This window comes from Osmerus eperlanus, chromosome 1, assembly GCF_963692335.1.
Source record: "Osmerus eperlanus chromosome 1, fOsmEpe2.1, whole genome shotgun sequence".
NCBI lineage: Eukaryota > Metazoa > Chordata > Actinopteri > Osmeriformes > Osmeridae > Osmerus > Osmerus eperlanus.
Genome location: NC_085018.1, coordinates 25589457 through 25602895, shown reverse-complemented (window position 1 = coordinate 25602895; position 13439 = coordinate 25589457). Strand labels below are relative to the sequence as shown.

Here is a 13439-nt window from a genome sequence, read left to right as displayed (position 1 = left end):
TATTACTTATAAAGATTAAATAGATTTAAAAGCATTGTTTTTTGCTGCTCATTTACAACTGAAAATACGAGTGAAGTGTAGAATTAAATAGATGTCTTCTCATTTCCCCTGCAAGAGGCAGCCTCATCGTTGAATCAAAACGAATAGATTTGGCAGACCGGTGTAAAAATTGACCTAATCTCTATGACTTAAACGTCATTTTAAGTTTTTCCCTTCTCGTGATATTTTCAGGCATGTAGCCTACTCATTGCATTCATTCATTAATAAAGAACCCCCTTTGAAGATTATTCTACGACGTTACCCGGCAGTAGAAGATGGAATCGCGATTCAAACAGTACCATCTGCTAACTGAAAATATGCCCCCCAAAACGTAAATAAGCTTGACATTTATTTAGTGGAAAATCGCTCAATTATAAAAAGCTCACTGGTAGCGACCATTGTCAGTAACAACGCAAAATGCGATATAGCCCTGTGTGGAGAAGCTGCCCCGGTAAATTGGACTACTACGGTACAGTACTAGTAGACTACTGCTGTGTAGTAGTAGTCTGATTCTGTGTTCGTCTTGGTAGCGATTGCGTTGGTTGAATTGGATTTAACGTTCCGTTGTACGGTTTAGGCTGAAATTAATTATTTTCATGAACAGATTGACAAAGTTTAGGCTGTGGCAATGAAGTTCAGGTTAGTAGTTAGATAGACTTTTGATTTAAGTAAGGAGAGTGCCGAACATGTTCTGTCGCCGTTTGACTTCCTACTATACAGCAGTGTAGATGTTTTTGTAGTGTCTCGCGTAGGCTACAGCGTTGCAGTGAGCAACACTGGTTTGAAACCACAGGTAATGATAATTTCACCCACAAATCGTTTACTTGTAATGTAATGTCATAATAAATCCTACAACGAAAATGTATTTGTGAGGAATGTTTATTTTAAAGATTGAAAACAGATGCATCATAGACCACTGTAGTATGTGTTGCCCGGGCAACAGAGGCTAATGTCATGATGCTAATGCTTCAGTGAAATAGTAGACTACCGTTTCCAAAAGTAGATGTGGACCTACTTCCTTAATAATATCAGCTAATATTATACATTACATTTCATAATTGTGTTTCACATCACAAAGTAAAATGAGTAAATAGTTATCACCCTGGCCTCTTTGCTTGTGGCGTTTCTGCAGCTGCCTTGCAGTAAAGCTATAGTTAGCCTAGCTATCCCCCAAGTTAACAGACGTGAAACGAATGTTCTGCTACAGGTAGTCACGCGTGTTTTCGTGACGTTAGTGACGTAGTGACGTTAGTAACGTCAGTGACTGTGGTTAGCAAATTAGCCACCGTTAGCGTCACTTTTCACCACAAAAACGCAATTTCTACTTAAACCATGCAACGGAACGTAAATAAAAATACAACCAACGCAATCGCTACCAAGACGAACCTTTTGACACCGCCGTTGTGTATGTAGTCCAAATATTGACTGATCCTTAGGGGGGCGAAAATAAATAATAATAATAAACAAATATATATGTGAGAGAACAAAGGTTGTGCTCTCGCCGAAGGCTTGAGCACACCCAATTACAGAAATACTAATCAATGTAAATCATGGCCTTATATATACTTATATTTCATACATTTACATACAGAGACACGGCACATACACGGCAGTTTAACATATACATACGTGTACCACACAGGTGTACAACTTGTATCCATGTTATTATTATTCAAGTTGGTATATTATTAATGTTGTAAAATAATTGGTATAAATAAATACATAAATAAGTAAATAGATACACACACATATATATATATATATATGTATACGCATACACACGTGCATACACACCCACACGTATATATACACACCCACACATACACATACATACGCACATACACCAGGTTATATAATGATAATAATAATAGTAAAAATCAAATACTAGATTTGAAATTCTGAAAAATTACAGTAAAATTTAAACGAAATATTAAAACAAAAATGAAAACATGTTATGTTTGCCATATTATACATTTTCCTCATTGTGGCTGTCTCTAAGGCCATGACAGGCTGATACATACTTTGCTGCTAAAATACAGCAGTTAGGTTTTTCTCCCAATAAATAAACCAGTCTCTCTCTATTTGTTACATTTTCAAATTCCTTGTATATGCTGGTAATTTTTTAATTCTCTCTCTCTCTCTCTCTCTCTCTCTCTCTCTCTCGCTCTCTCTCTCCTTCTCTCTCCCTCCCTCCCTCCCTCCCTCCACTCTCTCTCTCTCTCTCTCTCTCTCTCTCTCTCTCTCTCTCTCTCTCTCGCTGTCTCTCTCGCTGTCTCTCTCCCTTCTCTCTCTCTCTCTCTCTCTCTCTCTCTCTCTCTCTCTCTCTCTCTCTCTCTCTCTCTCTCTCTCTCTCTCTCTCTCTCCCTCCCCCTCTCTCTCTCTCTCCTCAGCAACACCCCATCCCTCTGAGGCAAACGTTGTTGAGTACAGTCTCTCCTTTCTCCATTTTCTCTCGTCCTCCTCCCCTCATTATCTCCGCAGGTTCAAGGAGGAGATGGGTTCTCATTGGAATAGCCAGGAGGGTGGAGTGGGGGAGGAAGAGATGGGGGGCAGAGGCGGGGGGGGGCAGAGGGGGGGGATACCTTTTGTGTCAGGTGATTCATACTGCCTCCCACTCACATTTTTTCTTCTGGGGGATTTAGATTAAAACGAATATATCAGTGGCTGAGCTCACAGATATCCAGTGAGCTCAGTCACCCACCCAGCCTACATCTCCATCTCCCTTCCTGTCTGGCTCACACGATACCCACACCAAGAACTACCCCACCGACACCGACACAGAAACTACAATGATTTGATTTTAATAGATCATTTCAAATAAAGGTATAAAACTTACTAAATATAACCTTAGGTAAACCCCCCCCCCCCCCCCCAAAAAAAAAACTGCATCCGTTCTCAGTCAGTTCAGGTCATCATAACAACGATCTTGCGTTTTAGTTTCATTTAACAGATGCTTTCATCAAAAGGTGCTGAGATCATCCATAAGGGTGCATAATCTCAGCACCGTGCATGTTTTGAAAATATTTATTCTGAACAAACATCCAGATGTACAGTATTAATAATTTAAATCATATAAAACCATGTATTCATTAGCTTATGGCTGTATCTTCACACTAGATAAATGTGGCTCATTAAAACTGGTTTATTGAACTGCATTTTTCCATCTACGTAATATTGCCAAAATACGAACATTTCTCTCAAAGGATGATGCCGAAAAACGAATACATGCATTTGTTACGTCCCGATTGGACTATTGCAATGTGTTGTTCTCTGGCCTCCCAATTACCCACCTAAAAAATTTACAGCGGGTGCAAAATGCTGCTGCTAGACTATTGACCAGAACAAGAAAGTTTGATCACATAACATCTACTCTTGTCTCTCTACACTGGCTCCCTATCCAAGCCAGAGCTGACTTCAAAGTTCTACTACTAACCTACAAATCTCTGCATGGATTGGCACCACTGTACCTCTCCGGTCTCCTTGCACCCTATTGCCCCGCAAGGACACTTAGATCTCAAGATGCCGGCTATCTGGTGGTTCCCAAAATTAAGAAAAAAACAGCTGGAGGTAGGGCGTTCTCATATAGAGCACCTCTTCTCTGGAACAAATTACCCGTCTCAATTAAGGAGTCTGATACTGTTTCGACATTTAAAATTAGGTTAAAAACGTTATTGTTTAGTCAATTCTACGACTGTTAAAGGTAAGTATGTTACTAGTTGGAGGCAACGGGGGACGGGTTGTTTCCATCCTTATTCTATAAGTATAACTTATTTTAGAGTTCTCTTCCCCTGGAACAGATTTCATGTTCCAAATGAGGGGGGCTGTCGCTGTCTTGGTGTGTGGGGCTGCATCAAATTCCCCTTTTTTGCTCTGTTAAATTGCTGCACCAGTCCACACTTGACCGGTGGGGATCTCATTCTATTATGACTGTAACTGTTAGCTGCTCCTGGCATTCTCTAATCCCTGCTCTCCTCTCTCTGTCCCCCCCCACACACATCCCTTGTGGTGTGGGGGGTTTGAGTTGTCAGCACCTGCCTGGTCGTCGGTTAGCCAACGCTGGACCTGGTCGCGAGTCTCCCGGTCCTGTCCTACATCTATAAAGTTGAACAATGGATTTTGGTGTTTTAAAAACCCATCGACACTGTATGACTATGTTTAGCCTGTGTTCTGCTCCTCTCTCTCACCAACCGTCTCTGGAGGAGGGGATCCCTCTCTGAATTGCTCCTCCCAAGGTTTCTTCCATTTTTTTCTCCTGTTGAGAGTTTTTTGGGAGTTTTTCCTTGTCTTCCTTGAGGGTTTAGGTTGGTTGAGGGGCAGTTCTATGGGCATATGTGAAGCCCTCTGTGACATGCTTGCGTGTAAAAAGGGCTATACAAATACATTTGATTTGATTATTGGTGTAATTGGTGTCTGTGTGTGTCTGTGTGTGTGTGTGCGTGTGTGTGTGTGTGCGTGTGTGGTTGTGTGTAGTAGCTACTGTGTTGTATGCAGTGGGAAGTGCTGCAGTGTTAAACCTTTATGAGCTGGGAGAACACTAAAAGGTATTCTCCCTTGGTGAGATTCCTGTGTGTGTGTGTGCGTGCGTGTGTATGTTTGTGAGAGAGAATGTATTATGTCATTATGAGAATTGCCTTGTTTAGTTTTGCCCTGTATGGTTTAACTGACACCCTTTCCATCCCTCCCTCCCTCCCCTCCCTCCCTCCCTCCCTCCCTCCCTCCCTCCCTCCCTCCCTCCCTCCCTCCCTCCCTCCCTCCCTCCCTCCCTCCTCCCTCCCTCCCTCCCTCCTCCCTCCCTCCCTCCCTCCCTCCCTCCCTCCTCCCTCCCTCCCTCCTCCCTCCCTCCCTCCCTCCTCCCTCCCCCCCTCCCTCCCTCCCTCCCTCCCTCCCTCTCAGGAGAGGAAGTTGTGTGCTTTCCCTGCCATTGAGATCTACAAGTCAGACCTGATCCACTACATGATGCCGCTGTCTCGCCAGACAGACTTCTTTGTTCCAGAGATGAGAGAGGAAGCCAAGAGAGACACCAATGACAAGGAGTCAGACGAGGACATGGGAAGTGACATCACAGGTACTCTCAGCCCCTCCCACCCACTTCCTTTAAACCAATAATGTCTTCCTGCCACACTGCCTGTCAGGAGCTCTGTGTGCTGCTTTCATTTCATCACAACTTTGTTTTCCCGCCGCAGTATAAAAACTCATTCTGAGGAAAGTTAAAGGATGATTAAATGTTAAAAGATAGAAATGTAACTTGTTTGCCAAGTTCCTTATTAGCGTGGGTGTCGGATTAAGAGAGTTCAGAATGATACGGCTGTCCAATCTATCCAGACTATGTGGCTTGTGTGTGTGTGTTTTAACAAAGCAGAGGATGTGACGGGGTATTTTTCAGGTGACGCACCCAACCGGCTCCCTGTGCCTTGATCCCATTGGACGTGTGTGATGTACGAGCAGCTGTAATTGCTCTGTCAACACTAGTATGTGTCTTAGAGTGCAAAGAAGACTTTGTAACTGCTGTTACTTTCCCATAACTGACAGGGCCCTTCAAGTTCACACGAAGGCCCCGTTCACTTTATCCCCCCTCACACACACATCGTTTTGGTCAGGAGAGAAAGCGGCGTGTGTGTGTGTTTGTACACACACACACGCAAACACACTCTCTGTCTGCCTATCCAGAAAGTATTAAGGCATCTGGGAGAAGAAGTTGTTCACAGGTTGGGATTGATTGTCAACACAGCAGGATTGAGATGGAGAGAGACTCACCAGGAAGCCTCCTGTTAGAGGAGACCACAGCAATACCTCGTCCAGTCCAGCCCGCCGCGCTGCTCTACATAGGGCCTTTCATACGCTACATAACACTCCAGTCTGTCAGCACCCCCCCCCCCCCCCTCTGGATCTCCTGGCTATGGTAATAGGAGACTGGTGTGTTGGTGTTTTGAATCTTCTTAATTTTATTGCGAAATGGCCTTCTGTAATATAATCTGATAGTTACTGAGGAAATATTATTGGAAGTATGCAGCGTGTGAGTGTGTGTGTGAGAGTGTGTGAAATAGTGTGTGAGAGAATGTGTTTGAGTGTGTTTGAGAGAGTGTGTGTGAGTGTGTTTGAGAGAGAGTGAGAGAGTGTGTGTGTTTGTGTGTGTGAGAGAGAGAGCGCGTGTGTGTGAGAGAGCGTGTGTGTGTTTGAGAGTGTGTGTGTGTGTTTGAGAGAGAGTGAGAGAGTGTGTGTGTGTGTGAGAGAGAGAGAGAGAGCGTGTGTGTGAGAGAGCGTGTGTGTGAGAGATCGTGTGTGAGAGAGCATGTGTGTGAGAGAGCGTGTGTGTGTGTTTGAAGAGCGTTAAAGTGTCCTCACTGGTGTGTAGAGTGGGTGTTGCTGCAGGTCGAGACGTAGTGGAGCTCATCTCTTCTTACGAGGAAGAGATCAATCTCACCCTGCCCGCCGGATCTGAACGGCAGCAGGGAGAATCAAACTCCAGCACTCTGGAGACGGCTTCCACTTCTCTCCCACCACCTCTCTGTACCTCCACAGTCACTCCAAAACTCGATAGCTGCCAGCCTGCAGTGACTGTTCCAGTGGGACACACACACATATGGACACACACACATATAAAGATACACACCACAGTACAGTCCAGGCTACACACAGCAGGACACACCCTCCCTCTGAGAAGGTAACACATCCCCTGTGCTCTGTAGTCGTGTCAGTGATCTGGTCATCAGCGCTAAGTTAAGATGCCATTAAGCAAGAGAGCTTAGCAAAACACAGATGTAAAGGAGCCAGAAATACACAACAACTTCTTGTTTGTGTGTAGTTCCTGGCTCACAGTTAATTACACAGTTGCTATTCTCTGTTAACACACGGTGCTCAGGGGGGAGCCTGTACCTGGAAGAGCTCTGAGCTGATGGGCTTTTACTCATCCACAGTTTAATTGATGAGTTTATTAAAGCGTTTAGCTTTTAACATTGTAAAACACTGCTGGCAAAAGCATGCAGCACTGTTTCATAGCAGCAGACCTGGGAGAGCTGACGCCCAGGCGCCTGTCGTGCTGCGTACAGGAACATTGTGGTCGCTGGGCATGCACACACACACGGAAGGACACACACACACACACGGAAGGACACACAAATGGATGGGGACACAGAAGGACACACACACACACACAGAAGGACACACACAGAAGGACACACACTCAAACACACAGTCCGTCCAATCCTTGTGATGCTTTCTGCATTCTGTACTGTACCTGCAGACAGGGTTAGCTTGTCAGTTCATTCATGTTGTGTTTACTCAGTTCTAATGACTGTACATCAACATACCAATTATACTGTATCTTCCATGTAATTACATACTAATTACATGTGATGATGTTGGAGCCAGACTGTGTCAGCTGCACTCCAGCTGTAGTCAGGGACTGTGTGTGCAGATTAGATTATCTGACAGTGCATATGGTGTGGAAAAGAGAACAGCAAGCTCTAAGATTTAGGGTAGTTTGAAGAAGATTGCAAATATAAAATCAAGGAATGTGTCTTTTTTTCCTGTGTGCTGTCATATTGGACTGTAGATTAGACCGTTTCTAATTGATAATTGGAAACAATACTGAAAAGCTATTTTTAATGTATTTTAATTTGTTCAAGCAAAAAGGAAATCAATCAGAATCAGAGAAAAAAAAGCTAAATACTTTTTTTTTTTTTGCCTTCTAAACAGGTTTTCTTCATTAAGAAAAAAGAAAAGATAAACAGCCAGTGAGCTCACTTCCCTGGGAAGGAGGCTGGATGAGAGAAGGTGCATTATAGCTTTTTTATTTTGTCATCTTTTTTATTATTTCCTTTTTTCCCCTCTCACATCCATAACCCAGCCCTTGTTCATTCATCCTCCTTCCCTCTCTTCTCCTCTCTCCTCCTACATCCTTCCCTCTCTTTGTCCTCTCCCCTCCTACCTCCTTCCCTCTCTTCTCCTCTCTCCTCCTACATCCTTCCCTCTCTTCTCCTCTCCCCTCCTACCTTCTTCCCTCTCTTCTCCTCTCTCCTCCTACCTCCTTCCCTCTCTTCTCCTCTCTCCTCCTACCTCCTTCCCTCTCTTCTCCTCTCCCCTCCTACCTCCTTCCCTCTCTTTGTCCTCTCTCCTCCTACCTCCTTCCCTCTCTTTCTCCTCTCTCCTCCTACCTCCTTCCCTCTCTTCTCCTCTCTCCTCCTACCTCCTTCCCTCTCTTCTCCTCTCCCCTCCTACCTCCTTCCCTCTCTTCTCCTCTCTCCTACCTCCTTCCCTCTCTTCTCCTCTCTCCTCCTACCTCCTTCCCTCTCTTCTCCTCTCTCCTCCTACCTCCTTCCCTCTCTTCTCCTCTCCCCTCCTACCTCCTTCCCTCTCTTCTCCTCTCTCCTACCTCCTTCCCTCTCTTTCTCCTCTCTCCTCCTACCTCCTTCCCTCTCTTCTCCTCCCTCCTTTACTCTCCATTCCTCCCTGCTCCCCTCTCTCCTCTCTTTTCTCTCCTTCCTTCTCTCTTCCCTTCTGAAAGACTTCCAGATGACAGTAGTCATGATGTCACTTATTACCTGCCCCCCCCTCCCCCATACACAAGCCTATTAGTCTGTTGGAGAATATTATTTTTTGATAAAAATACTTTGATTCCTAGCTAATAATCCCAGAGGGCCCAATTCATCACCTAATTTAGGCAAATGTTATCTAAAAGGACTTTGCCAGGAAGACAGCCTTCTTCATCTGAAGCTGCTTTGTCAAGAGTGCGTAGTGAAGAGGGGGGGTGGGGGTGGGGGGGGTTCAGTTTGATGGAAGCTTGTGAGGGTGGAAAGGGGCGGGGCTCCCTTATTACCATAAATAGACCAATTATTTCCCAGCACGTTGGATCATGGGACAGCCTTTACCTGACACAATCCTTTTCTACCGTTAGGAGACAGCGGTCTCCTTGTAAAGCAGGAAGGTAAAATAGCAAGCCAAACCATCTGTTTCCCTTCTCCCTCGCAACTAATTGCGATAGCCGTCATCTCCCGGAGAAAGGAACTTTCTTTGTGACGACTGCTTGCTCACAGGCAGAGGGGGTGTGGATCAGCTTCGTACGGACTTGTTGGTCAGTAAACAGTACATCCCTCAAGCCTATTAATGATCTAAATATAACCCTGACAGTGAAGCACCCCTGGTGTTGTGTGGATAGAAACAGCTGCTACAGGGGGCAAAATGCAGGATGAGATTCGCTGGAACCCCGACCTGATAATCACAATCCTGAACCTGATAATGATAATAAATGGTAACCCTGAGAGGAGAGGAGGGAGGAGAGAGGAGGGAGGGAGGGAGAGGAGGAAGGGAGGAGGGAGAGGAGGGAGGGGAGGGAGTTGTTCTGTCCTTGTGGGGTCCCACACCCCACTTGTGTTTGTCCCCGTGTCTCAGAACCCCCTTGACCCACAATTCAGTCCCCAAATCCTGTTTTTTCTAACCCCTGATCTTCAGCCCAACCCAACGTAGTGGCAGCATGTAACACACTCACACAGCGCTGTGGGAGTGTCTGCCTGTATGATGACATGGTAGGGAGATGACTTGTATGGTATTGTAGAGTGCAACTGGGAATTGCATAATGATGGGCTATTAAGATGATCATTTATTCTCCTCACCTCATTTCCCTTCCTCTCCTCTATTCTTCTCTGCTCTTTTGTCCACTCCTCCTCTCTCCCTTCCTTTTCATTATCTCTCTCCACTTCCCTCTCCTCCTCTCCTCTCCCCAGTCCTCTCCTCCTTTCCTCTACTCTGCTCTGTTCTCCTCTCTCCTCCTCTCCACTTCCCTCTCCTCCTGTTTTACAGTCCAGAGAAAGACCAGTTCAGGGCCTCTCTCCTGGGGTCTGAGTGAGATTTCCAGTGTGTTTTTGAGGTAGGGTGGAGAGGGAAGGTGTTACACTAAACAATCCCAAAAGGTTTCTCGTCTGTGTGTCTGTTAGTCCGACTCTCTCTGTCTTTCTCTCTCAGACTCTCTTTTTCTCTGTCTCTCTCTCGCTCTGTCTCTCTCTCGCTCTGTCTCTCTCTCGCTCTGTCTCTCTCTCGCTCTGTCTCTCTCTCGCTCTGTCTCTCTCTCGCTCTGTCTCTCTCTCTCTCTGTCTCTCTCTCTCTCTAAATAGATAGACAGCCAACTGTCCAAGGTGACAGTTGGCAAGGCGCAGCAGAGACAAAAAGTCATTTGATTTTAGTCCACGGGATTACGTCATAATCTGCTATATCAGGTTAATAGCACATGGCTAGTAAGTAGTTATCATCTCTCTCTCTCTCTCTCTCTCTCTCTCTCTCTCTCTCTGCTGTATGGATGCAGCTTTTGTGATGTCCTAATCCCTGTGAAAACCCAGAGCCCTTCATCACACTACTGAGGAGCGCTCCATCACATTAAGTTATTGGAACCATCCTGCTAATTAAACGGTGAAATTCTATCATTTCTGCAGGAGGGAACAACAGCAGCGGTCTTCCTCCTCCGGTAGAACAACCAGTTGAAGAATTGGAAACATGCATTTCCAGGCAGTGTTGCTTGATTAATAGCTAATGTGCATGGGGGTTTTGCTCTATCTGTATATGGATGAGCGTATATCACCATGGCTGGTCTGGTTTTACATTGATGGGTAGCGAGGGAATGGAAAGGTAATAATAAATACAGACTAGACTGTGAAGCAGGCACGCACACATGCACATGCTCTCTCGCTCTCTCTCCTCTCTCTCTCTCTTTCTCTCTCCTCTCTCTCTCCTCCTCTCTCTCTCTCTCTCTCTCTCTCTCTCTCTCTCCTCTATCTTTCTCTCTTTCTCCTCTCTCTCTCCTCCTCTCTCTTTCTCTCTTTCTCTCTCTCTCTCTCTCTCTCTCTCTCTCTCTCTCTCTCTCTCTCTCTCTCTCTCTCCCTCTCTTGCTCTCTCGCTCTCTCACACATGCACAGGCACACAGAACACACACACATACAAACACACACACATACACTCCGAACGTGGTTACAATAGCTGGGCGTCAAATCAAAGGTTCCTTCTCCCTCAGTGAGACACCATCCTTCTCAGGAGGAACGATGTGCAGTGTGTGTCTGCATGCGGTCAGCTCCCATCCCACCAGCTGGGACAGAGATGCCGTTTTAAACATCCATTTTCTTCCTCTGAGCCTCAATCTGTCGTTGACATCCCACCCTGACGGTTTAGCTACGTTTCTTCCAGCCGTAGGTCTGGGGTCTTGTAGGAAATGTGCGTTTACGGCCACACTCTGCTGTATTTGGTTTCCCAGAAGACTGTTGGTTTACCAGAAGACTGTTAGTGCAGTGTTTGGGCCCTAAGTAGGGAGCTGTGTTGAGACCTTCTTGAGGGCAAATGTAGAACTGTATTTGAGGATGTAGACGGTTAAGCTGTTAAGACGGCACAGGCCAAACCGTGCACCTGTATCTTATCCTAATTGTATTTCCGTTTTACTGAAGTCAGTGAAGAATTCCTCTCTGAGCTAAATCTAACCAGATAGAAGAGTTCAGCTGTGTTCAACTCAAATCTGCTCGCTCTCTCTGTCATGTGTTTACACATACACATAAACGCTTTCCCATTCTCTTACTCTATTTTCCATTCTTCCACATTTTTGGAATAATAAAGACAAACAAACACGTTGATGGAAGAGTTTCTGTCTGGCAAGCTTTCAGCGTTGTCTGTCCATCCCTGCCCAGACAGATGTCCAACAAACAGCCTCCGCTTTTCCACACTTCTCATCCATCCCTCCCTCTCTCTCTCTCTCCCTCTCTCTCCCCCCGCTGTGCCTTCAGGTGCTGATTCCAACAGCGAGGCCAGCTGGGTGAGTGGGGCCGAGCCCGGGGAGAGCAGGGAGTCTTCCCTGGCCCCCTCCCTGACCTCCACCCTGGCCTCCAGCCTCCTGCCACCGGCTCCTCCCAGGGACCAGGGGGACGGGGACGAGCCGGGGCCCCAGCGGGAGTACAGCGATAGGGGCTCCTTGGGCAGCGGATCCTCCTTTGAGGAGCTGGACTTGGAGCTGGTGGTCGAGCACGAGGGCCTGGAGGAAGGGGAGGGCCTGGGCCGAGAGGCAGAGGGCCCTGTCGTGGAGGAGGACACCCTGGTGGAGGCAGCTCCGCGAGGGGGCCCAGTGGAGGAGAGGATGGAGCCAGTAGGGGATGGACAGGAGTAGGGAGAGGGATGGAGAGATGACAAGAGAGGGATGGAGGTGGAGTAGGGAGAGGGATGGAGAGATGATGGGTATAGGGATGGAGAGATGATGGATGATGGAGGGGAGAGGGATGGAGATGTTGGGAGGGGGATGGAGAGGAGTAGGGAGAGGGATGGAGAGATGATGGGAAAGGGATGGAGGTGGAGTAGGGAGAGGGATGGAGAGATGATGGGTATAGGGATGGAGAGATGATGGATGATGGAGGGGAGAGGGATGGAGATGTTGGGAGGGGGATGGACAGGAGTAGGGAGAGGGATGGAGAGATGACAAGAGAGGGATGGAGGTGGAGTAGGGAGAGGGATGGAGAGATGATGGGTATAGGGATGGAGAGATGATGGATGATGGAGGGGAGAGGGATGGAGATGTTGGGAGGGGGATGGAGAGGAGTAGGGAGAGGGATGGAGAGATGATGGGAAAGGGATGGAGGTGGAGTAGGGAGAGGGATGGAGAGATGATGGGTTTAGGGATGGAGAGATGATGGATGATGGAGGGGAGAGGGATGGAGATGTTGGCGGAGATATGATAGAGCAGTAGGGAGAGGGATGGAGAGATGATGGCTGTGTCTGTTGAGAACGTTTAGGCTGTCGCTATTGTTGGTTATTGTTCATGTTAACATGTTGGTGGATCTATAGCCATATTGTACTTCTCATCACAGACTCGCCATACTTCCGGACCTTTAAGTACCTGAGTCTTTGTAATTAGTGTAAAACTATTTTGAATTGTGTAATACATTGAGCGACTCCTTCCTGTATCTTAAACACGATTTCAGAATGCATCAGATCTGATACAATAATTCTTGTTTTCCTATTTAAATTGTCAACGTTGTAACCTAACTTGAAGGACTTTTTGTTTAGACATGTGGGTTGTGCCATTTTCAAGTAAAATTAACCAATCTGAAATGAAGGAATTTAGTGATTTTATGAATGGTATAAATATTTGTGCTGTGGCCAAGTGAAATTGTCACGCATTTCCTACAGGAGCAGTTCTGATGCATATATCAACATTAAACTGTAGCATTTTGCATTTTGAAACATAAAGCAACGTTTGCTTTATACATTTTAACAAGGTAGGTCAACAAGGTTCAGTCAACATTATTGTAAAGTCTCCTCATCAAAGGTACTCACACCACCAATGTTTCCCACAAGATAACCTGCTCTCTATCAATTGGATCATGGGAATACTTATGATAATGACTATACTCAAGAGTAGTTAAGTAAAAAATAAAATAATA

At 46.0% G+C, this 13439-nt stretch overlaps 1 protein-coding gene across 1 annotated transcript in view; it reads left to right on the top strand.

Moving 5' to 3' along the window:
* Positions 1 to 12244, top strand: part of tex264a (testis expressed 264, ER-phagy receptor a) — a 57062-nt gene extending 44818 nt beyond the window's left edge. Inside the window, exons 3-4 of the mRNA XM_062473020.1 lie at positions 4933 to 5104; positions 11793 to 12244. Coding sequence (XP_062329004.1) covers positions 4933 to 5104; positions 11793 to 12169 — 549 coding nt within the window. The 3' untranslated portion in view covers positions 12170 to 12244. The remainder of the gene's footprint in view (positions 1 to 4932; positions 5105 to 11792) is intronic.
* The last annotated feature ends 1195 nt before the right edge of the window (positions 12245 to 13439 follow it).